At 41.1% G+C, this 25,729-nt stretch overlaps 2 protein-coding genes across 2 annotated transcripts; both read right to left on the reverse strand.

Annotated features, from left to right (window-relative positions):
- Window positions 1-568: 568 nt before the first annotated feature.
- Window positions 569-15,555, reverse strand: NUB1 (negative regulator of ubiquitin like proteins 1). Its single transcript, XM_009897841.2, has 15 exons — window positions 15,463-15,555; window positions 12,643-12,760; window positions 12,398-12,559; window positions 11,135-11,190; window positions 10,357-10,427; window positions 9,330-9,512; window positions 7,723-7,811; window positions 6,292-6,398; window positions 5,250-5,436; window positions 4,796-4,903; window positions 4,486-4,638; window positions 3,428-3,574; window positions 3,067-3,162; window positions 2,177-2,369; window positions 569-1,241 (listed from the first exon to the last, which is right to left on the reverse strand). Exons 1-15 carry the CDS (start codon window positions 15,507-15,509, stop codon window positions 1,078-1,080), a joined length of 1,881 nt encoding a protein of 626 aa, XP_009896143.2. The 5' UTR covers window positions 15,510-15,555; the 3' UTR covers window positions 569-1,077.
- A 3,731-nt stretch (window positions 15,556-19,286) lies between these two features.
- Window positions 19,287-24,789, reverse strand: C21H9orf152 (chromosome 21 C9orf152 homolog). Its single transcript, XM_009897842.2, has 2 exons — window positions 24,561-24,789; window positions 19,287-19,923 (listed from the first exon to the last, which is right to left on the reverse strand). Exons 1-2 carry the CDS (start codon window positions 24,787-24,789, stop codon window positions 19,355-19,357), a joined length of 798 nt encoding a protein of 265 aa, XP_009896144.2. The 3' UTR covers window positions 19,287-19,354.
- Between the last annotated feature and the right edge of the window lie 940 nt (window positions 24,790-25,729).

The raw sequence follows: 25,729 nt of genomic DNA on the forward strand, positions 1-25,729 counted from the left end.
GCTCCACTTCCTCCAGTATCAAGTTTGCCTTAACAAAAGTTCAAGCCCTCATTTCCCCACTGTCACCAGAGGGAAAGTTCATTTTTCAGTTGCGGCCGTCGGGCCTCGCTCCCTGCCAGTGCCCCTGTTCCCACCAGCTCCGGCCTGCAGCAGACGGGGCAGCAGCTCCCTCTGCCGCTAGAACGGAGCTACGGAAAGCAAAGACTCCGCGCCTTTAAGAAAAGCTGCCGAGCAGGGAACTTCTGTTCCCAGTGGAGACAAGGGTGCTTACACAGCAGAAAACAGGATGTTATGAGGCACACGCCAAGTACTTCTGAGGAATGCACAGGCTGGTTACAACTACTGAGGCAGTCCCACGCCAAAGTTTGTCCAACAGCTGTTTAAAGGAAATCATCTAGTCCCCGTAACATCCAGCAATCCACACACCTGTAAGAGGTCAAGAGGAGCTGCTTGGGGAAACTGGTTATTTGGTTGTAAGGGAAATACCACTACACAGGTCGTGGGGGCTGACAGGACAGGGCCCTGCTGGGTAGTTCCTACTGGTTTTCAAACCCAAAGCACAGAAGACTCTGCACAGTTACCTTTAATGGCTGTGTAAGGCCTGCAGGGAGTGACAAGCAGAACACAGGACAAACCCATGCACAGTAGATACAGGATGTCTCTCAGAAATCTTTCAGAAGAAAAAAAGAACAGTTGGGCAGCTGATACCTGTGCAAGCTCATGAGCTAGGCTTTACAAACTCACCTTTTCTTTAAAGCTGGTATTTTCCAATGGTATAGAAATGCTTCTTCACTTGAGTACTAAGTGAGTTAACTTATTTCACAATAAAAATATAGTTTAGTTCTATTAAATTTTCTTCTGAAAATAAATGTTTCTATTTTTCTGCTCTGACAATAAATTACAATGTATCACAAATGTAGGCTTTAAGCAGATTTATAAATAAGCAGGAATTAAGTGTGCCATCCCTAGTTTAACTGAATTCAAGGCATTTAGTAAGAGATAAGCTGAAGGTGCATTTATAATCCAGACTCATTTTCTCAAGGTAAATACATGTAACTGAAGTAGATGTAATGGGATTTAATGCTGTGGTACTTGTATATAGGATAAGTACTCCTGAATGATCTGTTCTTCTTCCTCCAGTGTTAAATCCAGATAATCCTCTTCATGTTCAGGAATATCCTCTATGATTTCATTGACTGCATCAGTCTCCATGTCTTCATCTGTTGGTGAACTTGAAGAGCCTTCCAACAAAGAACAGCAGCAGTGAATTCAAATTTGGTATCTTCCCCCTTTCACCAACCTGACCGCTCTGCCAGTCTTGCTGCACCACTACCTCGGCTAAAGCAGCTCTGCAAAGGATACTGCAGGGTGGCAGTTTCTTCCTGTTATTTAAAGCTGAAGGAAAACTCTTAGCTGTGCTCCAGGGATCACTACAGCCCTGACAAGCAATGGAAGAGAGACAAGTATCTGCAATATTCCTCTTTGCTAAATGGTATCAGTTACAGTTCTACACTTAAAAGGGACAGGATAAAGGAGTATGTGGTCAAATCAGCTGACTCTCTAGCACAGATTTGGAATAAACTTCCTAGCAGCCACAACCCTGATACTAGCAAGCCAAAATACCATCAGTGTCAGTAGCAGGTCCAGGAAACATGCTCCAGCAACTTAGTATTTGCTCTCTGAAAGAGTACAGGCAAGGAGAGGTTGGCTGTTTTTGAAGGGAACTGCCATGAGCCAGTACAATGAGATGTGAGAAACTGGAACTGCTTGTGGGCTAGACAGGGCCACGTGTTCCACACTGAGGAAAGTGAGGATGCAGACACCCAAAGCTTCCAGCCTTGTGCACCAAAGCCACAGCCCACTCAGCAGCTACTTCCCCTCGGCCCTTCCCAGGATACCTCTGGAAGCTGTTACCCTTTCTTCTTGGCTGCACCCATCTTGCACACTGCCTACAGCTGACAGCCATCCCTTATGGCTGCTGCTGGCAGCAGGGGCACAGCTTCCCTGGGGTAAGGGATGTCTTGCCTCTAATCCTGCTGCTAACAAAAGTAGTCTGGAGCATCACTCAAGGCCCTCTAGCAGTATTTGAAGGAAAAATCACTTAATTGCTTCACAAAAAAGCCAGAACAGCTTTCTCCTTCCCCCCACTTCTGCATGCTGCAGGCAACATTCTTACCTGCAGACTCTGTAGGTGAATCTTTGGATGAAGTTGATTCTTCTGATGAACTGGACCCTTCTGGAGACAGCAGGAGTGAAGCAGGAAGAACTCCCCCATAATGAACAAGGATTTGGGAAGCTAAGTGGATGTTGCCTTTAAAGACCTTCAAAGCTTGCTCTGCTGACTCACGACTGAAACCCATATACACCAGCTACAGGAAGGGGGAAAAATGAAAGTGAAAAAAAACAGGAGAAATCCAAGCTCTTCCAGCACCAAGGTCTGACAGGAATCTGACAGTCATTCCTATTGCACAAAGGGAAGCACTGCATGCCAGGAATTCAGGACACCAACTCTGGTTTACTGGAACAGTTAACAACAGACAGTGACCTATTACAGGAATGGGGATCTTGAGCAGAATCTAAAGCCTCTTGTTCAGCCCAGACCAAATTTTTTTACTGCTTTTCAAAAGGAAACTTCAAAGCACTCCAGCACATCAGGAGTGTGCACATGCTGCTTGGTTTGCCTACCTAACAAAAGAGCTTTTTCAGACAGCCTGTGATGAGAAAGACAAGTTCCACCCCTCTCCCTTGCACACTGCAATGCTTAGAGACTTGAACACATTTCTCATTTGCTGTCTTTTTTTGGGCTAGAGCATTAAAGTGCACACACTTCCTTCTGCACCCATGCACGACAGGCAGGTGTAACAGACAGGAGGCACACACAGATTACACTTTTGTCTATGTGACTGCACCATGAAAAGCAGATGCCAGACAGAGGAAGTGTGGCAGCTAGAGTGACATTGGTCAAAGAATATATGTACAGCTTTGCTTAAGGAAGATTTGGTGTGTTTGAAGGCACAATTCAGAAGCAAGGCAATCAATTCCTAAGAAAGCAGTGGTTCAACTCACTTGGTCAATGCTTTCCTGGGAAACCTGAAACTGGTTCGTGGCTACAGGATCATCATCATCATCTTCCAACAGTAACTCAGGATTGTCAAGAATAAACTACAGTAAAACAGAGAGGGATCAGAACAGAGCAACAGACATGTACTAGTCCTTGGTATGGAGATGTATTTAGCCCAATAACTGATTGAAGCAAACCCCAGCCAACTTAAGTGATGTGAGTCATCAAGTTAGGAAGTGGAAGTTCAACTTGGAAATGGTTGCTATGAATTAACAAGTACAGACTACAGAAGACAAGAATATGCTTAACAATAAAAAAGCAAAGAAGCTTTTTTGTGCTGAAGTACTACTCCTGACAATCACTTACCTTAAAGGCTTGGTCCAGGTTTCCCTGTGTATAATGCAGAGCCATCTGAGCAGCTCTCTCTGAGTAGCCCATGCTCTTCAAGGTATTTATGTCTTCCATTCGCTGCCGCCTCTTAGCTCTCTCCTCCCTCCTTATCTGTGCCTTTTCCTGAAAGAACACAGCCATGACAAAGCTCACTGTGCATGGAAATGCTTCAGCCTTCCCCTCTGCTTATAGGGTTTCTTAGATTTTGAATCTCTTGAGGGAGTTTTAAATTTTTTTAAATACAGACTGTGCTGCCAGACATTCATTACTAAATAAAGTTGCTTTTCCATGAGCTAGCACAGTTGCCACACTTCTGCTCTGCAGTCCCTGCAGATTGGATCTTATGGCATCATAGCTATTATAGGCCCTGTGTGGTTCGTGATAAACCCATTTGGCAGATGGGCCTGTAGACAAGACTTGCCAAGGACATACGGGAAGAACCGGGCACGTAGCCAAGGAGTTCTGTTCAGCCCTTCTCTCAGCCACTGGCTTCTCTGTCCACATTTCACAGAAGTGCCACCTCTGCTGATCAAATGTAACTCCAGGCACTTCAGGTGTGGACAATGTTGTCTTTACTTCAGCACAGAAAGTCCTTCTCCCCTCCTGAAAATTCCAAGTCCAAAGCCATAATATGGTGTAGCCTGACTGTTACCCTCATGGTACTTCATCCTGCAGCCTCTGATCTTTCAGACCAGCCAAACCCAGGAGTGACAGCTTTGTCACGGTGGGTTTATTCCTATACAGACAAGTGGTGAGTAGCAAACACAGGTGCAAGGTCTTCCTATATGCCTCTGTGGTACAGCCACAAGTCTTTGGCCTTCCCATCTCATCTGTTTTGGGACAGGGCTTCCCTTGTGTTATGTTTTGGTTTCAAACTTGTGGCAACAGATGTCCAACTGTCAGTTCCACTAACAGTGCCAAAGTGGGATAATCCAAGTCCTTAATTTAGCACCATGTTGCACTAGTCACACAACACATCTTAGGGACATCCCAACTAATATGATCCTTGATTTAGTACTCGCACTGCACCGTACCTCTCTCCTGTTGGTGATAAGATTGGCAGCATGCTCCACATCCCCATGGCACGCTCGCAGGGCAAGGCGAGCTTCCTGCTCCGAGAATCCCAGGAGTGACAGGCGCTCAACTTTATCAGGATCTATGGAGAGCTCTCCATGCAGACGAGAAGCCTGCGTGTAGAAAGAACAAAACGATGCTATTTATAGTGCTGCTAACATACAAACAAAGTCTCCCCATTTTTCTGAGTAAGCAAAGAACAGGTGCAAGACAGAGCCTGAACAGGAGTTGGTGTGAACAGCTCTGAAGTTTTACCTAATGGTGTCTTACCTTCTGAATATAATCAGCAGCCTCCTTTTCTCTGCCACTGTGATAATGTCCTATCCCTTGAAGGAGGTAAAGCCGCAGAAATAAAACCTTCTCACGACCATAGCTTCCCTAAAGGATTGTTTCAACAAGAAGGGGTGAGGAGGGCACATGAATAGAAACATATGGTAGAACAGCAATTCATTACTAGTCAAACACTTTGCACATCTAAAGATGACACAGCCACACTGTGCTAAGTATCCCATCTGAAACACTGCTGATGCCCGTGCCATGACCTTTCTGTCAGGTCCAACACTTGCAGTATGCTGACAATTACAGGAGATTACAGGCTGAGGAGACACAAGAAAACTTCTGAAAGTCACTCTTGTGACACTCAAACAGCAACTGAATACAGATCAAAAAAAATAAAAGAAAGGCAAGAAAAAAGCCACCTTAATTAAGTCAAAACTTGGCATACTTTGATATCAATAAGTCTTTCATGGTTCTCTCCATAGCACCTCTGGAAGCATCTATGAGCTGTGGACAGCTTTTTCTCTGCGTCATCCAGGCAGTCCAGCTGCTCCAGGCGGAAGTAGCACCACACTATATCCAGCTGCAGCACTGCATAGTTATCAACAGTGTTCAGCAGTTCTGTGCTACACTCACTGGAAAACAGAACAATTACTGGTTTTCTGGGAGGGGCTGTGTATTTTTTCTACACCCTTTTTGACACTACTGAAGCATGCCAGATATACTCATACATGTCTGAGGAAGCACACACTTTGAGGTAGCAAAATGAAGTCAGTGGAACTTTAACGAAGCACTCATCTCCCATCACACTCCCTAATACACAGGGCATTACTGATAACACTACATCTCAAAGAACTGCAGTAGTCACAACTCATTTTGTTACTATTTAAGACAGCATCTCTAAAAGCAGAACAGAATTAAACCCTCTGTAATCTTTGAGATGACAGAGATGCCAGTCTTCACGCATGTGAACATGCCAAATCCTGTGTTGGGTCTCAATGTACACACACACACAGATGAGAAACAGATGGGGACACTATTACCTTTGGGCATCCCAAAAGAGCAATTTAGGGCTGTGACTGCTGACAGGAAACTAATTTACCTGCAGAAACTCTGGTATGGTTACAGACCTTAGCTATCTGCACCACCTTTAACGTGAAATTACTACTATACAGGAGCAATTGCAAACAAGCATCTGTGTCTCAGGCTAATGGAATTCATAGCCTAGTACAAGAATATTGACAGTTTCTGTTTATGTTGATATGAAAGATTAAATTGCCCGTTGGCAGTATCTGTTCCAGCTGTTCTACATGAAGCCACCTGTCACTGCAAGTCAGAGCCTTTGTTTGCTGTTTCCCATCTGCTGAAGGGAAGTGAAGCAATCCTGGGCAAAACAGGGCCTGATTTACATGCACAGGTAGAGCTAATGCTGTTCTGGGATTTGGCTGCCAGCAAAGGAAAGAGACACAAGGATTCAAAAAGGTTCTTACCAGAAGTGTTTATCAGCATCCAACAAATAGGGCAGTGCTATTTCATATTCTTTCTTCTTCATTAACGCCCTGCCCTTCTCATGATAACCCATTGCCAGCACAAGTGCCTAGAAAAAACAGATTGAGATTTCTTTTGCACCTCCCCAATCCACTTTTGTAGCTAAAAGGAAACATCTAGGTCATCCATTCACAGCCCTTCTTCTTAGAAATATACCACTGTACCAGTTCTGCACCAGCAATACTCATATTTTACTCTCATTTGCTGATGTTAAGATATTGTATAATTAAAAGCAATAAAAAAGTCACTGACACATGAAATGTTGCACCAAGTCCAAGAATGCAACCCTGAATAGATTTTTAACGATGTGTGATAAAGGCCAAAGTGTTTTCCTGCGTGCTACACTTCGCAGCAGCATCAAATCTGTATTGCTTTGCTATTACAACTATCTTGCAAAGCTGAGTAATTCACCTCCTGCAACTCAGAACAGGGAATTAAATTCTGAATGTGGCAGGGAAACACTTGAGCTCCTGCAGTCAACAAATGGAAATGTAAATGTAAATGGTGTTTCTGGATAGAAACAATCTGCAATATTTCTTCTCATCCATGTTCAATACTGATTCAAACTTGAGCACTTGAACATCTGATGCTTCAACTCTTCAGGTGAATCACTACTTTCAGCACTTCACCAGAGCAGCACACATTGTGAGAATTGACAGTTGCTATTCCAGTCATCCAAAAACTCCAGATGACACAGAAAACAGAGTGTGCCTCAGGAGAAGCTAGGGCAGCAGTTAACATAAGCTGGGGCTTGCTCACTTCTCTTCTTTGTTGGTGGGTACAATTCCAGGTGTTTGTAAAGATTTATTCATCTTCAGAAAACTCAGGGCATCTATCACTATGCTTCTGTTACAGCAGCCAATATCAGGTATCTCATTCCTACAGGAATTCAATCCACACACCCATCCAAAGGGATCTTCAGTTGAGAATGGGGCACCTTCTTGCATGGTGACCTCATTCAAATTTCAGAAGGGTCACAGCAGAAAAGCTACCAAAATTCATTTAAAGTAGTCCAAATTTTAGAGCTTGTCAAGTTTGCAGTTGAAATGGAGGCCTAACAAACAAGTTATTTTCATGTTGTTCAAGGGCACCCAAAAGTTAAGATAGGTGCTAGGTTATAACGAAGTTAAACCTCATCTTAAAACACAGAAGGAAGATAAGTACCACAGAGGGGCTGGTGCAAGATTAGACCTGGAATTAGATCAGCAGAGGCGTCTCCAGGTGACTGAGTATTCCTAGTTGTAGAATTCTACTTCAGTTTTATTTCAAAATTAAAACCTACTGCACCCAGGGTTACATAACAAAAAGATGGACTATTATTTCAGTCCCACATTCGAAATGCTTCATGAATCAAACCCATCTCTTTTACCTACTTTTTTAGCTTGAGGAGGAATCTCAATGGACCTTCCAGTCTGGTTAGCTATGTCTAAATAGGGATAAGAATCTGGATCCAAGTACTCCTCTGAAAGACAAGAAAAAGCAATTTAAACTGTAGATACAACCCTTTTAGATTATGTCAGTAAATACATGGTTAAACAAAAAAAGCAAACACACCCCCCTCCCCAAATATAATAGTGAAAAAAGAATAATCAGAATTACATGTAAAGCTTGGGGATGTTTGGATGTACCTACCAACAGCAGTCCTGGTCAGACAAACATGAGGAACTTTAGAAAAGTCACTAAGGAGAAGGCCCTGTTCACCCAGACATTTTGACACAACATTAGAAGTTGCATGAATTGTAAAGAATTTTTTGCAGGAGACAAAACATCTGCATCTCACATTATATAACATGTGAAATGTTCTGTCAAATGAAGCATAAAATACAGAAAGCCCCACACAACTGAGCACAGTTGATAAAACTGGGTAAAACACAGCTCAGTATTTTCCTTTACCCCATATCTTTAATGCTTATAACCAAACTACCAATTTTGTTTTCACTTCCATCTGATTTAGAATGAAAGATGCTTTTCTTGTAAACAAAAGACAGTTAAGTAGGAGTTTGCAGAGATTAAAAGCTTCTGCCCTGCAATTTTTCTCAGATGAAACAAAAGGGATGTTAAATCCTTTCTACACTTCACAGAGAACCTTCAGCCTCTGAGCCCATTACGGACTGCACTCTATACTCTGGCATTGTGCTGTAGCTGACAGTTGCTGGTAAATACCTTAAAGAGGCCCCATAAAGGATTCAAAAGCTGGGATCTAAATCGCCCTTTAAGTATATAAAAGCAATCACTCCTTTCACTTGTTCAAAATCTGATATTATAGTAAGAAAGAGGCTGTCAGTGACCACTAAAAGCAGCTTTGTTCAGGTATTTTTGCATTTGGCAGGAATTCATTACATACAAACCAGAAACCCCGAAACAGAGTGAATTTTTGAAGCAATGAAGTAGTGATTTTAACTCACCATCCAGCAATGCAATTCACAAACAATCTCATTTTGAAAAATTATTACTGTTATATTTACTCTATTCCTTTAGCTTAATCCACACTTGCCAGCAATCAACATCAAACACAATGAGAACAGAACAGTCAGGTTACAGATGAGAATGACAAATGATCTGTTCTGCACAATGAAACCATGGTTACACACAGCCACAGCTGAGATCAACTACAAAAAGAAGTGTGTAATGACTTACAATTCATTATTCTACTATCCTTACATCTACAATAAATTTAAAGCCTGTTCTCAGGAGTCATCAGTGCCTTAACTGTCAAGTGCCAATTAATAATTGATTCCTATTATACCCAAGTGTTTTCTAGCATTCTAGTCGTGTAAGATGTGGAGTAGAAGAGAAAGTTTTAGGCAACTTAGAATTGAGTTTTCAAGAAGACAGAAACCCAGATGAGTATAAACTGAAATCCAGCCACAGCAGAGCCACTGTTCTGTTGAAAGTCCACTGAGAAGATAATTTTTGATGTGCAAGAATTAACGAATACTCACCTCCCCTGCCAAAAGACTCCAAAGCCAACAACTCTTACCTCTCTCTGACAGAATCTCCAAACCCTTCTTAGTTCTTTGCATCTTGTCATTTATTTCTTTCTCTTTCTTGCACTGAAGTTCCTCTTCCTGAACTTTTCTTTTAGTTTCTTCATCACTCTGTTCCAGTTGAAGTACCATCACCTTTGCATTGTGTGTTACACCCTGGTCTTGAAGGGTTTTGCCTGCGAAGCACAGCGTGATGAATACAAGAGACCATTTCACATTGCACGCCAGGAGACCACAACACCCATGAATAAAGCAAGCTGAATCCCTTTGCCTTACTCATACTGCAGTGAAGAACTATAGTAATTACTGAAGTATTCAATTTAAACCCCTGCCAATTAGTGATGTATTCAGCAGAAACTAGAAATTAGGATCAGACTTGCATCCTAAGAGAGCTTTGTAAATAGTTGGTATGTTTCTTTGCCTGTTTTTTTCAACATATTGAAAACTAGAATTGTTTATGTTTCAGTTAAATGGTCTTCAGGCAAAAACTGGAACATGTCCAGGATGAGGCATCACAATAGTTAAAGGACAAAAGAACTGGGAACTGAATCTGAGTGCCTACTGTCAATTCCATGGTTCTAATTCTGATGCAGCCTAAGGGAAATAAGTACGTCAGATGCTTAGGCCAACAACAAAGAGAAAGATGTTGTCATCACTTCCCACAACATGTCTGAAGAGTTGAACATGTGAAAATCAGTACAAAAAAGTTTTTGGATGTGGTGTCATACCATATGGTTTTGGAGGAAATTCAGGGTTTCTCTTGAACATGTTTTTGCAGTGTTTCAACACCTGAAATACTTATTTTCTACATTTATTGCAGGATTCCTGTAATTGCCCTCAGTCAGTCAAAGAATTTTGATAATTACAAATTACTACACTTCCTCCAGAGCAGAACCTGACCAAAGTTAGCTGCTAATTCTTGGGAATTTCTGAAATTAACAGAGTTGCAATTTTTCTTCTGAGAGTGAGCAAACTAGAAAATGATCATAAAAAAGGTATACTCAAGCTAGAGATACATACCCAGGTCAAGCTGCTTCTTATTTATTATTATTTTGAGAGCATTTTCTTTTAATGCATGTTCCTGTGCTATCCTGTGAAAGAAATAATTCCATCCATTAATACAGACTTGTAAGGCCATACAGTATTTGTTAGAATAGCAATAAAACTTAAAAATGAGGATGCTCTTAACTTAAAACTCTTGCTGGTATACTGCATGGAGAAAATCTGGGATGTAAAAAGGGGAAAAGTACAACTGGGAGGAAAGAATTTGATTGGGCTGAAAAAACACAAAAGGAAGAGAAGATAATCATTGTTCAGAAGACCTGCCTAGTTACAGGTCTGGAACAGTGGTCACTCATTCCTTCCTAGCTACTTGTGGGGATGTACAGAGAACGATAGTCTTCCACAGCTGCAACTCTCCTGTTTTCTAGCTGTTAAACCACATCTTCTTACATGAAGAGCTGTCCTACAGGGACACTGCACATCCTATTCAGACACACTGAACACACAACATGTTGAAAAAAAAAAGCTTAAATTGAACAATTGAACTCCACCCAGGGAGGTGGTGGAGTCACCGTCCCTGGAGGGGTTCAAGAGGGGATTGGATATGGCACTTAGTGCCATGGTTTAGTAGTCATAAGGTCTGTGGTGACAGGTTGGACTTGATGATCTTTGAGGTCTCTTCCAACCTTGGTGATACTGTGATACTGATACTGTGAAAAGTGCCCTGTTTGCCTTTTTTTAGTGCTATATGACAGTGCTGTCCCATTACAGAAAAAGCCAGGCTGGTTATACTTACTGTGATCTGAGCTCCTTGCCTGTGATGAACAGGTTAGTTTCCAGTAGTTTTCTGCTCTGTAGTAATTATATTGGGTGGGGGAAAGGAGAGGGGAAAAAAAACACCAAACCACACCAAAAAAACATGTTATCAAGGTATTTTGGACATCTTCTTAATTAATTGTTTTACAGCAATTACAAATTCTTTTTCAAATAATCATATTAACAGGGTTATGGTTGGGCATACATATTAGTCATTTCCAGGCAGGGAGTCTTGTACTTGCTATACAGTGCTAAAAATTAACATGACAACAGCAGAAGATTCAGAATTAGATAAATCTAAATTCAGACCCAAATAGCTTAAATTGACTTAATTTAATTAAGCACTTCCAATCTTAACTCTGCTTTGTAATTATGTTACTCACCTGTGACTGGCTAAGTTATGATTAATTCCTAGTAGTGTCTCTGGTTCCAGATTAGATAAACTGGACTTTTAAATTAATTAATTCCCCTATGCCCAGTAGCATTGTAAAGAAGAATGAAGAAATTATTTGCTTTAACTCCATGGCAATCACTTGACACCCTCTACCCTTTAAGCCATCACATACCCTGGTAATCATTTTTCACTGCAGGAGAGAGAACAATTATAATTGGTTGTTGTGTTTTTGCTTGTATTCACTTAAAAAATAATAATTATAAAAACCTTCTGAAGCACCAGACAAGATCTTGAGATAAAAAGAAAGACAAAACCTTGTCCTGTTCCAGAGTAAACATTCACTTCTGTGGCTGATAAGATGCCTACGACCCTTAAATGCCTGCAAATAATTTCTCTTTCACCGTTATCAGAGGGGATAAAAACATATCAGCACTGGGGAAGATGCTGCTCCCACACATGATTAAAACTAGAACTGATCTGAGATACTTATGTGTGCTAGAGACTGTTTTGAAGGGAGAAATATTCCCAGTTAAGAGGCTCAGTATTACTGAGAATGTAAGCATGGGCCTGCTTACATGGAGTCATGAGGTCTGTGGTGACAGGTTGGACTTGATGATCTTTGAGGTCTCTTCCAACCCTGGTGATTCTGTGATATTCCCACACACCTGGAAAGCTGAACTATATAGAATGTGCGTCTGGGGGGGGCAGTGATCAAGGTATACCTAACACAGACCTCTCGTATAAAGCACCTGAAAAAGTTAAGTGAGAATATCTGCATTAGATACATATCTGTAACACACAAGGCCAAAGTAGAGCTACTCATCCTGATTTTTCTGCAATGCCACTTACCTTTCTCCGAGGCAGATACATATCAAGCCTTGCAATTCCAGTCACTTTAAAGTGTTCATTTCCCGTTCCACGCTCAATCGCTTTGCATCGTATTTCTTCCAGCATATTCTCTGTCTCGGTCTCATTGATATTCAGCTTGGATGAGTATTTTTGTACAAGCTCCTAAGAAAACAGCAAGAAAAACTGGGGAAATGCACCAGCAGTAAGAGGTGGGAGCTGAACAACAGCAAAGTGAGAGTGTTTACCTTCATCTCCTTGCCAGCTTCTTTTTTTTCATTGGTATATGGTGGTTTCCAGAGCTGAATTTTGTCCTCTCTTAAGAAGCTTGTCAGTTTTGCTATTAAATACTTCTTTTGTGCCATTCTTTCAAAACAAAAGCACAAATGGAAGGAAAATGAAAGAAAAAATATTACTTTTTTAAAATACAGCTTTCCTGTACTAAAACACTGCACTTCTTCAAGAATTCTAAGTGACATTTTTTAATTCTACAAAAAAGACTAAGGATAAAATGCAGTCCCTGTGTTTTGGTGGGGAGGGGAACTATTATAAAGAACTGGGAAAGGATGCTGAAACCTAGATTAGAGCAGGGATAATTCAGAAATTATATGAATCTGGGTCTTTCTGTTTCAAGAGAAGTGAGATGTCTTCCTGAACCCTCATGTGAGCTGGAATTGCAGAAGGTGTCGATTCATCAAAATCCATGATCCAATTCTGCCCTGCCATGAAATGGATGGCCCAACTCCCCGTCTACAAAATGTCCTTGCTGTATCTCTGCCTTCCTGCTCTTCCCATTTCCCTACTTTAACAGCATTTTCACACCAGTGGATAGTTGAACATTAATCATTAGCCTCTTTGGGAGGACAGAAAAGTGTCAAGAGAGAACATGTCAGAACCACAAGCTTTAGCATGACAAGACCATAAGGCAAAATTCACAGCCCTCCAGCAAAGTGAGATCAGTTAGAGCACAAGAAGCTAAGAGCAGACAATGATCTATGCCTTGCCTTCCTTCCCCAGCCATTTGTCAAGCAAACTTGTTTAATGGCATCATAAAATTCTGGTATCATAACAACAAAACAGCTGTGTGTCACTTTCCATAGCTCAACAGACACTCTTCCCACTCCCACTGCAAAGCTAGAGAAGACAGACAGGGCACAAGCAACAGAGGCTGAGATCAGAGATGAAGCATACTGTAAATCTGCACCAGGCATTAAAGTACCCATCACTGGGGAGAAGCTGACAGTAAGAGTTTATGCTGAATTCATCACCTAAAGTTATTCTAACTCAGCTCAGAAAAAGCAGCAACCACTGAATCAACATGCCCCTACAAAAAACAACAACTAACTGAAACAACATAGAAGGCAGAGAGAGGGTATGCAAAGGCTGAAGCAGTGATCTCATCAGAAGCAAAAAGATCTAGTGCATATTAATGCACAGGAGACTTTTGGCTCTTGGACACTGGGAATCATATGGAAGATGTCTTTTAAGCTGTAGAGAAAAGCATTTAAAATGTTGGCATATATTGACTGAAGCTGGCATTGAATTTGAATTAATCATTTTCACTTTCTTTTCAGAGAGGTTTCATTTTCTCTTCCTTGTTTACTAGCATGTTGATCTCAACAAAAAAGGAGAGAGAAAAGAAGACTCAAACATATCTATTTTTCCAGTTTCAAAGACTGTTCCTTACTCATTAAAAAAACACCACCACCATTTGAGAGCAAAAAAGTCCCATGGGCAAACACCCAACGTATGGTTAAGTTTACTGGTTAACCTTACCCCAACCTCAGCTTTACTGAGCTGCAATCTTTGAATGCTGCTCTTTTAAAAAGGAGTCTGAAGGATTAACTAAACAGTTGAACAGTTCAGCAATCTTTCCTGATAAAATTTGCAGTGTCTGTCCAAACCAGGAGAGATAACCATGTATTCTTTCCCTTGCTGGGGTGATGTTATTTTAGGGGCAAGACAAAACATGCCATTTACAAAGCAGACAGCAACAGACACACTACATTTTCCAAAGACTGCATCCAAGTTGTTAACGCATCTTCCCCCTTTTCCAAAACATGTCAGGCAACTCTCACAACCAACCTACAACCATTATTCTCCCACTTTCAGGTTATGCTGATACCTTTTCTAGCTGTAATTCTACTTAAGAAACAAAAAAAGTATCCATTGTTTTGTGGCACCCAGAGAAAGTCTAAAATAGAAACCCAACCTTAAGACTGTGGATTGTAAATACAAGAAGCATTTATAAACTGGCCATTCATCTTTTTATCAATTCTATTGTTATTTTAAGTTTGTGATCTCTCACTAAGCTATTAAAATACCACTGAAGTTCCCAATTCCTCTTTGCAACCACCTATCCAAAAAATGTTCTTTTCACTAACACAAACCTGATATTTTTCTATGTAACACGTCTAGCGTTTATCATAAATTCCTGCTTCACTGTAACTAAACTGCAGAAGAATCATTAGCAAAACCATTTATGCCTTACTTTTCCATCAGCCACCACCACAAACGCTCCTGACACTTTCAGTAAGACTTTAACTGTCTCAAAACTGATCTAACAACCAAGGGTATTTCCCAAGGGCCATCTTGAGTGCCAAACTGTTCCTGCAACTAAAATGTCATCCTCTTAAGCCAGTTGATCTTTACACATCACTAAAAGAAAAGTTACAAAGTCACATTTCTGATGGAAGGCACAGTGAATCCTCGGAATGGCTCTCTAATACAGCACTATGCATTAATTTTCCCTAAAGACAAGCAGGAAAGCCACCTAGCACGACTCTGACACATTCCTTATGGCTAAAGGAGGGGCAAGTGACTGAAGCAGCAGCATGTGCAAAAAAAACCCCCAAAACACCCTCCCCCCCCCCCCCCCCTAAAATCCAACCAACCCACAAGCCAGAAGCTCAAGGGACGGACGAAAACCCAAATACTTCGGGTGCCTGCCCGGGGTCCCAGGGAATCCTCAGGCCTCACAGGTGCACATCCAGCTTCTCCCCTATTACGACAGCACCAAGACCATAAATCGGCGCTGTCAGGGGGGGATTTTAAGCACGGGCACTCACTCTCCGCCTTTTCCAGGCACCTCCAACCCACGGCAGATGGGGAGCATTCAGACAACCACAGAAGGAGCCTCCTGTGGCGGCAGCGGAGCTGATGCAACCAGCCTCCGCTTCTGAGCGTGCAACCGCAAGGCTGGAAGCGGACAGACCGAGCAGATCCCGCAGGGACGGGGCAGGCAGAGGGGCGATCCTCGGCACACCGCCAGGAACGGGCCCCCGCCACCTCGGCCTTCGGGCACCCACCTGCGCCCCGCAGCGGAGGCCGGGCCTCGGGGCCCGGGCAGTCTCTGAGCACAGCTCCGGCTCTCGCGCAGCTGCTCGCGTCAGCCCTGAGCGCCTTCAGAGGCTCGGCGCCGGGGCTGGCGGGGACCGCCCTCTCTCAGGCGAAGCAGCCAGGAGCGGCCGGGCGGCACCTCGGGCCCCAGCAACAGCCAGGGGCGCGCCGGGGCGCGTACGTCCCAGTGCCGATTATAGACACACAGAGGCAGGTTCTACGGAAAGGCGGAAGGCCCACGCCGATGGCAGCGAGGCGGCGGCTCGTCACGTGGTTGAAGCCACGCGCTCCCTCGCCATCTTAGCGTCCTGCCCTGCCTTGGACGCGCGGTGTGCGGCTTTCGGTGAGGCAGTGGCAGGTGCTGCTGTCCTCATGATATCCTCAAAGTTCTGCCTGGTTTCCTCGACCTCTGGGAGGAGGCAGGTGGGCGGGCGTCCCCAACAGCAACTCTTCTTTCCAGGATGACCTGGGTGTACAGGAGGCGGAGGGTACTGCAGCCCCCCCCCCGGAGCTGTAACCTTTCCCTTCGTGCAGCAAAGGACGGGGCACGTCCCGAGGTGCTGTGAAAAGTGCCGGGCAGGTGTCAGTGTGCAGGGTGAGCTTTTGTTTGTGGATTTGTATTTCCACTTCAGGGATGGTGAGCAGGTTCTTCCTGGTGTGGTGTGAGGCTGTTAAAAGTTAACCTGGGTTCAGAGGCTGGGCTGCAAAAGTACCTGCTAGGGAACAATCTGACTGACAATAAATACCACTTAAAGATGAGGTGGTGCTGGAGTGTCACCTTCCAGTAACACAGCCTCATGATGGCCAGAGCGGGAGTAGGGTATGAGGCTACACATTTACCTGTACAATGTAGAGTCAATGTCCTGTTTGCCTGTGAGGTCCTCCAAAGGGTTGGGGCTTGTTCCTGGAATCATTTTGATACCAATAATAGATGTAAGTGTTCTTTTAATGAGTTATATTGCAAGTAATTAGCTTGTGGGTTAATTCTTTCGTATGCCCATCTGTTCCAGCAGCAAAGGAATTTTATTCCAGCTGCTCTGATGTGTGACTCAAATCATTCCTCTGGAGTATCATTTATTCCAGGATGGATGGGTCTGCAGGACTGTCCCAATTTAAACATTCTCCTTAGGTGGTCATGCTGACTAGGTGGGCATGATGCATACTGCAGCTTTGGCAGCTGGAACCTTACAGGTATTGTACCCTTACAAACAGGACACAACTAGAATTTCAGGATTCCAGCCTCCTGTGTGTGCATAAATCCACCAAGTTTGCCTACTAATAAAATGAGGGTAAACATGCTTTTATGGCAGTCTTGAGATCAGTGCTTGAAGCTTAGCCAAATCTATGGTAACAAAGTGATAAAAGTTACTGTTCCATAACTGCTGAACATGAGGAAACTAACAGTAAAGGGTTTTGAAAATCAGGTGCACTTGAGAACTGGGACTTCATAACACATGAAGTTTTCAGGTTGTTTTTTTTTTCCTTGTGTTTCCCTGTTTTATTAGAGCTACTTTACAGGAAAAAAAAAATCTTACTAGACAATGTGCCTGTGCAATATTTTAATCCTTTGAAATGTAAGCATAGCAACTTTGCTCATAACTAAATCTACTCTGCTAACAATTTACTGAAATTATTCTTCCACAACATTCCTGGGAAAAGACATCTCTGAAGGCAATTGTTGGTGTTACTGATTTAAAAGCTTAATGTTTTCAAGTGTATCATTGCAAATCCCTAGGCAAAATGATCTTGAATTAATTTCCAGTGGTTTTAGTGGTGACCTCTTGCTAATGTGGGATTTTACTTTCAGTTATTCCTTTATGTATTCTGCAGATTTGGAGATACTAAAAAAATAATACTCCTGTATAATGATAGGCAGGAGTACTGTAATCAGCAAGTCATGTAAATAGAAAGCTAATGTATACTATATACTTAAAAACACTCAAAAGTTTTTTGATACTTCCTTCCAAGTAGTTTCTTGTTTTGTGTGGGCTGGTTGTTATCTAGTATGTTTTCTCTATTATACCTATTATGTGTATCTGTTTTATCTTCTCTCTTTCTTTCCCTCTCTTTCTTTCCCTCTCTTTCTTTCCCTCTCTTTCTTTCCCTCTCTTTCTTTCCCTCTCTTTCTTTCCCTCTCTTTCTTTCCCTCTCTTTCTTTCCCTCTCTTTCTTTCCCTCTCTTTCTTTCCCTCTCTTTCTTTCCCTCTCTTTCTTTCCCTCTCTTTCTTTCCCTCTCTTTCTTTCCCTCTCTTTCTTTCCCTCTCTTTCTTTCCCTCTCTTTCTTTCCCTCTCTTTCTTTCCCTCTCTTTCTTTCCCTCTCTTTCTTTCCCTCTCTTTCTTTCCCTCTCTTTCTTTCCCTCTCTTTCTTTCCCTCTCTTTCTTTCCCTCTCTTTCTTTCCCTCTCTTTCTTTCCCTCCCTTTCTTTCCCTCCCTTTCTTTCCCTCTCTTTCTTTCTTTCTATCTTGAAAGCCATGGTTTAGTAGTCATGAGGTGTTGGGTGACAGGTTGGACTTGATGATCTTTGAGGTCTCTTCCAACCTTATTGATTCTATGATTCTGTGATTCTAAATGGGGAAACATTTCAAGTCTTTAATTTTTCTGAAGCCTACATTTGAGAAAGAGAGCTGTCTGAATGCTTGCAGTCAGAAGTGGGTGTTAGGTAACTTGTGTTTTTGTCATTGAAAAGCACCCATGAAAGAGGGTCACTTTCCTCTAAATGCCCTGCAGGAAGGGAGACCAGCAATCATTACTCCTTTTTAAAAACTTGCAGAAATTTGTGCCACAACAGAAAATGTTAAGCCCTATGTATAAAAAAATAGTTGTATGACTACAGTTCTGTTTCTGTTGTTGAAATGGTTTCACCCTCCTTGAACACTTAAGAGTTGTAACAGCAGAAAGAAGGTGCATTATACTTCTGGTAAGGAAGCTGATAAATGCTATTGGGGAGCTAAGAAATTATTTCAGACTTTTGTTTTCAAATAAAATACCAGGGATAGATGGGAATCAACAATATTTTACTATAGTCTTTATATATATATATATATATGCAAAAAAGGTTACATTTACTAAGTACTACTAAAACAACAACAGAAATGAGCAGAGGTTTTATTAATTGATTTAAAAAATACATCAGAAAGTATCATAAGCAGCTTTTTTTGAGGAAAGTGAGCAATTAAATCATATTTTTAAGTGTACCAATCATCTTCAATACTGTTTGATTTGTTACTTACTGTCTAATTAAATAGTTCTGTACTGAAATTTAGTATAGTTGGTTCATCAGTAGTTCTACTAGCCTATGCTGTAGCTCTTTGAGATATTGCAAATATTTCTGTGTTAAAAAGTTACTGATTTGAGAAACCTGAAAAACAGGAGGGGAAACCCAAGAAAGTTATAAAATTGCTCTTGTATCTTGAATTGTGCTGAGTATGTGTCATTGGAGCCCAGTGCTTTCATGAGAACATCTCATTTTACACTGTAGTGTAAAACAACAGATTGTATAGTAAGGCTCTTCCTTGGCTAATAAGAGTAGCAGACCTTCAGCAGATTGTTCAGTGTAACTAGGAAGACTACTTTGCTATTTTAAGTTTCAGTCAAGGTTTTGACTATGTGTTACTGAATGTCTTCATTGTGAGATGTATAATCCAAGCTTCCTTGCTGCTTCAGAAATTCTTGGCCCTTTTTTATTGGGGAAAGGGTAGAAGTTTAGTTTGTTGCAGGCTGGCGTGCACTTTGTAGAAGAAATATGTTGATGAGTCCAAACTGCTGCAGTGGCTGATTTCAGAGGAGGCTTTTGGCAGGTGCCTGAAATTTTGCTGCCATTCCCTTTGCTGAAACCATTCAATGTGCTCGAACTTCCCAGCTGACTGCATGCAGATAGTTCACAACCTCCTAGTTCCTTGTGTTGCAGTGCGCTGTTTCCCTTCGAAATCAGTCTCTGATTGTCAAAACAGTATGGTGTGTTCTTGCGCTGGGAAAGATCCCAGGTAACTGCTTGGGAAGGACCTTGCACCAGGCGGTGAATTCCCAGGTGAGTACGCCATGGTGAGTTGTCTTGTACACTGGCACTGCTGCTCGGCTCCAGGCTGACCTTTCTGACAGGAGCACGTTCTGTAAATGACTTCGATCTTCTAACTGCTTTATTAATTAAAACAGCACTGACCATTGATTCTGGGAGAACAGGTTCGTGTTCATCTACAAGAGAAATGCACATACACACACTACTATGGTGGCAAAAATTAAGGGTGTCATGTCTGTGGTACAAACTTAACTGAATGAGCCACGAGTTTATCTGTACCCTTTCTGTCTGTGGCCGAGAGCAGTGCAAGCTCTTCTGATGCCAGGTTAGAGTAGAAATATTTCACGCTTGGTTTTGCAGTTCTGAGGACATAAATGGTACCCCAGGGTCAGTCAAATGAAAATGGAGATTTATCAAGTCAATATTGATCTAACTGGTACTTTAAGACTCATTAACAACACAGATTGAGAATTGACTTCCAGTAATTAATTGCTAGTAAGCAAAAATTCTTAAGGTGAGCAGGGACTTGCTCTGTGCATTGGTAGCTGCTGTGATCTGAAAGATAGAAACACTCTGTTTCATTCTGTTTGAACTTCATATTCACAACTTAAAATAACTCTGATTGTTTCCAGATAAAACAAGTTGTGATTTTCTTTCTTAATGAGGGAATCATTAACATAGAGGTTGGTATTTTAATATTTTACTGCAATCTATTATAGTTGGTGTAAATGGTGTGAAGTAACTATCTTCCCACACTGGTGTTGCCTGAATGATTGTTTAGAGGGAAAATCTGCTTGTTCAGTGGATGATGTCGAATAGCTCTAATGGTGGGAGAGAATCTAGTGTCTTTTTTTTTTTCCCTGCTATCCCTACAGCTTAATTTCTAAAGCAGTATGGAAGTTACTATCAAAAATATGTAAGATATTAAGGACAGAGCTGCTTAATGCTACTTCAGTTGCCTGTAGCAGCCATCAAATTACTGACCATGAATGGCTTTCTGTGCCTTGAAAAGGAGTAGAAACTGAATGAGTACACTAAAAAACCAGTGCTGTTGACATTGCAAGTACTAATGAATATACTTCAGTTAGTATATATATACAGTTTAAGATAGGAGTTATGCAGAGTGCTGGTCTTGTTTACAGAGCTGAGTTATAGGAACAATGTCTGCAGTATGAATTATGAAGCATATTAAGGTGAAAAAAAGTAGAAGAGTGCTGTTTATATTCTGAAACAGAATATCTAAATAGCCATTTAGAAAGAACTGGGACTCTGAAATGGAGCTAGTCTGGATAGGATGCTGCCTGAAAAAAACAACAACAAACAACCCCCCTGAAAAAAAACAAGAGCACAATCCACTTTTATAATAGTCTTTCATACTGTCTTGACAAGGAAGTATTTGAAGCTATCAGAACCTGCTGATTTACTTGCAGTAGATAAACCTGTAGCACAGGTCTGTGGTTAAGGAGAAGCCTTCACTACTGTCTTGGCTGAAGCAGCACTGCCAGCATAGTATCACAGAATTTGCTCTATTCCCAGGGCTTGCCACATAGGGTTGATCTGGTAAGAGCTGCTTTGCAGTATGGCTTTGTGAGTGAAAACTCTGTAAGTCCACACCTTCTGCTCTCCTATGGTGTAACCAGGACGTGCAGAGCATAGAGATATTGACGTGTTTGTGCATATGTCTATATAGTGAAGCATGTAAACTGAATTTCTTAGTGTGAAACCATTCATAGAGATAAGAACACACAGATCTCTATCATGCAACAGCGAGAATCAGAGTTATGACTGGACTTCATCTAGGAAATAAAGTTGAGCTTGGGTGGCTGCAAAAAGTCCATTTGAAAATGAGTGGCTGTGTTTTCTGCAGGACAGCACAATAAAGCACCAGGCTAAAAAAATTAGGACTTATGTGAAAGAAAAAACATGAGAAGGAACTGAGAGACTGAGGTGATGCCAGTTTGCACATTCTTATGGATGTAACTGCAATCTTGGCTGAACTGGCATTGATAGGCAACTTCACATTTCCCTTTCAGCCTTATGAACTGGTCATTGAAGAGTTATAATTTGACTTGACTTGATCAGAGAGCTCAAAGTAATGCATCTAGTCCAGTTTTGAATAGTCTTTACCGGTTCTGAGTTCAGGTTTGATTTGCTTCCTTGGAATTCTTACAGATGCAGTACACAAAATTGAGCAATTACCTTGTATAGAAATAGGAGAGTCCTGAACCACTGTGTTGAATTAACACACATTCAGCACTCTCTAAACTTCTAAAGAAAGCTTTAATTAGGCAGATCTTTGGTTGGTTTCTTTCTTTCATAGCCTTGTTGCAGGGTTGTTTACCATCTGGCCTTTTTCATATACTGGCATCATAGGTAGATACTTTTAAGGTTCTCTAGTCACAAAAATCAATCTTATTTAAAGTCAGCTTGGCAAATACTTGGAAGAGACTTCTGCAGTCAGAGCCTCTGTGTTTATTCTGTTGTGACTGCTTGCACTGAATGCTCCAGTTCCTAAAGTAAATACTGTTTTCCAGCTTCTTAGCCAATAAATAATTAATACACTGCTCTATCATCTCCTAGCTGGTGACTTTCAAATCTTGCCATGCTCTTTGTTCTCAAATCAGGAACAGGCAGATGTGTGGATGTGGGTCTGTGTATTGGGGAAGAAAGAGAAGAAAGTTGTTTTCAGGTGACTTCCCTGTTACTAACCCACTAGTCAGAAACCTGGAGAAGTTTAATGAATCTGGCAAGCAAGTAGTGACGTGGAAAGCTAAAGGTCCTTAAGGAAACTTGGATTTACAATTCCAGCTGTAGTACAGTAAAGCTGAAATGCTGAAAGTCCCCATGGCATGGAGGGACAGCTGCTCTGTCAGGCAGGAACAATTACTTTGTTCTAATTAAAGCAAAGAACTTTGGCAGGGATTTTTAAGACCACAAAGGACTGAAGGTGCTGTCCTTCCTCATGAGATTCAAAACATCATGTTTTTTTTGCCTGACCCTTGAGGTTTGCGTGTTTAGGGTTGTGGTGGTGCTATTGTCCCCTTTCCAGCCCAGCCATAATCTTGTACTCTAGGTAGTGAAACAATTTGCTGTCAGTACAAAGTACTGATAGATATGTGGACTGCCTTTTGACACTAGCTGGGATTTCTGCATAGGTTAAGCTCCTAATTTAAGCAGGTTAGGGCAGTAGGCTGTCTTAATATGGCAGTGTTAATTTCTGCTTGACATGTTCTTGGAAACTGATGCATGTAATAGGTTCTAAGTGCTGAGCTGTGTAATAGGTTTTTCTCAGCTTCCAAAACGTAGGAATGTACAAGATCAACTTTCAGGACATTGAGAACTCAGCATAACAAAAAACCAGCAAACTACAACTATTTCTAACAGTGACACCAATCCTCTCCACACAAGCTGTCTAAAGATAGAGGTTCAGTGCAGTAGGTTATGTGGTTCTGTGAGTATTTAGGATGTTCCCAGGAACAGTGCAGTGCTACTTGGTTACATCTTTTCCTTTAATCTTCAAATGGAGCCCTTGCAAAAAATCTGCTCTGGTTACATTCACTATGTCTGAAGCTCCATTTGAATTTAATCTGACTAGAGACATCTGCTTCCTTTCTTCAACTAACTTAAGTTTTTGGTATAGCTGCTTAGATGAGCTGTTTTGTCAAGTTAGTTACCTTTTCATACCTGATAAGAGAAACTTTTTTCTTCCTCACAGAGATTTCAATTCTTTTAACATAAGAATTTCTAGCCATTTGGATGAAAGAATATTGGAGTATATCTGTTGTATAGCTCATAATTGTGTGGGTTTTTTCAGTTGCTTGAATGCTATGGTCTGACACAGCCAAAATCTAGAAGGGCTGAATATGTAGAGGAAAATGTGAAGAATCAATAACCTAAGTTCTACGTTTGCTGAGCTAAATACGACTGTGAGAGGTGAATGAAGCATGTTTTTCATGTTGCAATTAAATTCAAAAGACAACTTCATTAATTGACTTAGTATCACATTAACTTATTAAATGTGGGAAAATCTCTTATGCAGTTTAATATTTTCGAGTTTATAGTTAGGCTACTGCTCACAGTATTACACTGAATACTGTCCCCTTCCCAGCCCCGTAGTAAGCAGTAGGCTACCTGAAACCTCTGCAGTATTTTGAAGTTCTTTGTATAAAATCTGACATAGCAGGTAGATGAGTGATCCATATTGTTATTTGCTTTTCTGTTTAGGTACTTTCCAAGCAATATGCAGTGAAAATACTTTCAAAACCTTTTGTGCAAAGCTTCTATCTTAGTTACCTACTATGACTCTCAGTAGAAATTACTTCTTAACAAAACCCCCGACTTGTACTAGTCACTTGATATTTGCTGTTGCTTCCTGTCATCTTGTAGGACACATTTTTTTTTATACAGATAGAGGGAAAAGAGAAGACCCAGAATTGCTTGTTCTGACAGAAGCACTCAAGAGCAGAAACATTACAGAATACATTGCACAAAAATGCTGATGATAAGTACGTGGCTCCTGGAAGAGTTACCATTTATGTTTAGAATTTTACTTGACTGATGTAAAACTTTATCTCAGATATATTCATCTACTTCAAATTCATGTTAGAGACTTAATTCTGTGAAGCTAAGTGATATAAACATAAGACCACCATTCAGTGAAATGAATATAACCCCGAAATAACAGAAGAAGGAATTCACGCTGTTCCTCTTTTGAAGCAGAGCATAAAAAGAACAAAGCTATGAGTTATTCAAGATTTAAAAGAAATTACATTTAAATCTACAGTTGCATTTTTTCCCATAAATATAAGCATACCTGTTTTAAATACAATAATGTGTGATTGCAGTTTTTGCTTCTGTTTTATATGGTCATACTGCTCCTCAAGTAGGCTTACATCCATCTTGGTCAGCCGCTTATCACAATCTGAAGCCTGTTGCTCTGAGGTATGAGTCACTGAAAAAATACCAGTCATGTATTTGTAAGCCTTTACCATCTGTTGTAACAAGGAAGAAAAAGTCATGCAGAAGCAGGACATTTCCTTCATTGTGTTGGCAAAAAAAAGCAACTCATATATGAAGCATCTGAAATATTCCTAATTGAAGGAGTAAATTTCTTCTAAGCAACAGTAACTTCTTTTTGAAGTTGTGTGGTCTACTCTGAAGTTGTGGATTTCAGTCAGCTTGTTTTCATGCAGTGTCTGGAGCTACTGCATACAGAGGGCATGATTATAACTGGATAGTTGGATTTAATGTTGATTTAAGATTGTGAGCATATGAACCTTTGCCAAAAAAAACAGTGAAATACAAAACCCCTTTGAACACAGTCAGGTGTACAAAGAGCTGGGTAATACTGGTTTGTGTAGTAATGCTAATTCTTAAGGGGATGTTGTCATGGTGACCTCTTCATGATAGTAGTTCTGCCAGGAGTTTTTTTCTTCATGTTGCTTGCCATATATTTTTTCTGTTTTGCTCCATTCTCCTTTCCTTAACTTTAATCCAATTTCATTCTTGCTGCTGCTTTTGGGGCAGTGGAGGAGGGAAGGATGTGTTATAGCTAAATAATTTTGTACTTGTTGGTCCCTTTTAAAAATGTGTTAAAAATGGTCAGGTCTGGGTGCTGAGTCAAAACAGTATGTACCAACAGCACTTAGAACAGGTCCCAGTGTCCAACAGGAGATATAGAGATAAGGAATGCTTTATTCTGACTCACTCAGGTTATCTGCCATTCTATTAAATGAAATAAACTATAGAAGTAACAATTTTGTTACTGAGAGCTGAACAAACCCCTCAAATGCATGGTAAGCAGAAATACATGGCTTTTGGTCATAAAGTATGAGGCCATGTCTGGACTACAAACCAGTTTCTGTCCTTTTAATAGGTCCATCTGATAATTGTTGCAAGGGCCCAACAGAGTAACATGTGAAGGAATAATTAATTAAACAGTAGTTCTAATATAATTCTGCATCTGCTAGGTTCCTTGCAGTA

The sequence above is a fragment of the Dryobates pubescens genome, chromosome 21 (assembly GCF_014839835.1).
Source record: "Dryobates pubescens isolate bDryPub1 chromosome 21, bDryPub1.pri, whole genome shotgun sequence".
Lineage (NCBI taxonomy): Eukaryota > Metazoa > Chordata > Aves > Piciformes > Picidae > Dryobates > Dryobates pubescens.

Bases quoted from the DNA above. Each gene is read 5' to 3' on its own strand.
- NUB1 (XM_009897841.2), bottom strand. From the start codon at position 15,509: ATGCTCCCCATCTGCCGTGGGTTGGAGGTGCCTGGAAAAGGCGGAGA. The intron at 7,812-9,329 runs GTAAGAGTTGTT...CTTGTCTTTCAG, and splicing joins GGAGATTCTGTCAGAGAGAG to AGGAGTACTTGGATCCAGAT. The intron at 5,437-6,291 runs GTAAGAACCTTT...TCTGTTTTCCAG, and splicing joins GATGCTGATAAACACTTCTG to TGAGTGTAGCACAGAACTGC.
- C21H9orf152 (XM_009897842.2), bottom strand. From the start codon at position 24,789: ATGAAGGAAATGTCCTGCTTCTGCATGACTTTTTCTTCCTTGTTACAA. The intron at 19,924-24,560 runs GTATGCTTATAT...TTTCTCTTGTAG, and splicing joins CATTATTGTATTTAAAACAG to ATGAACACGAACCTGTTCTC.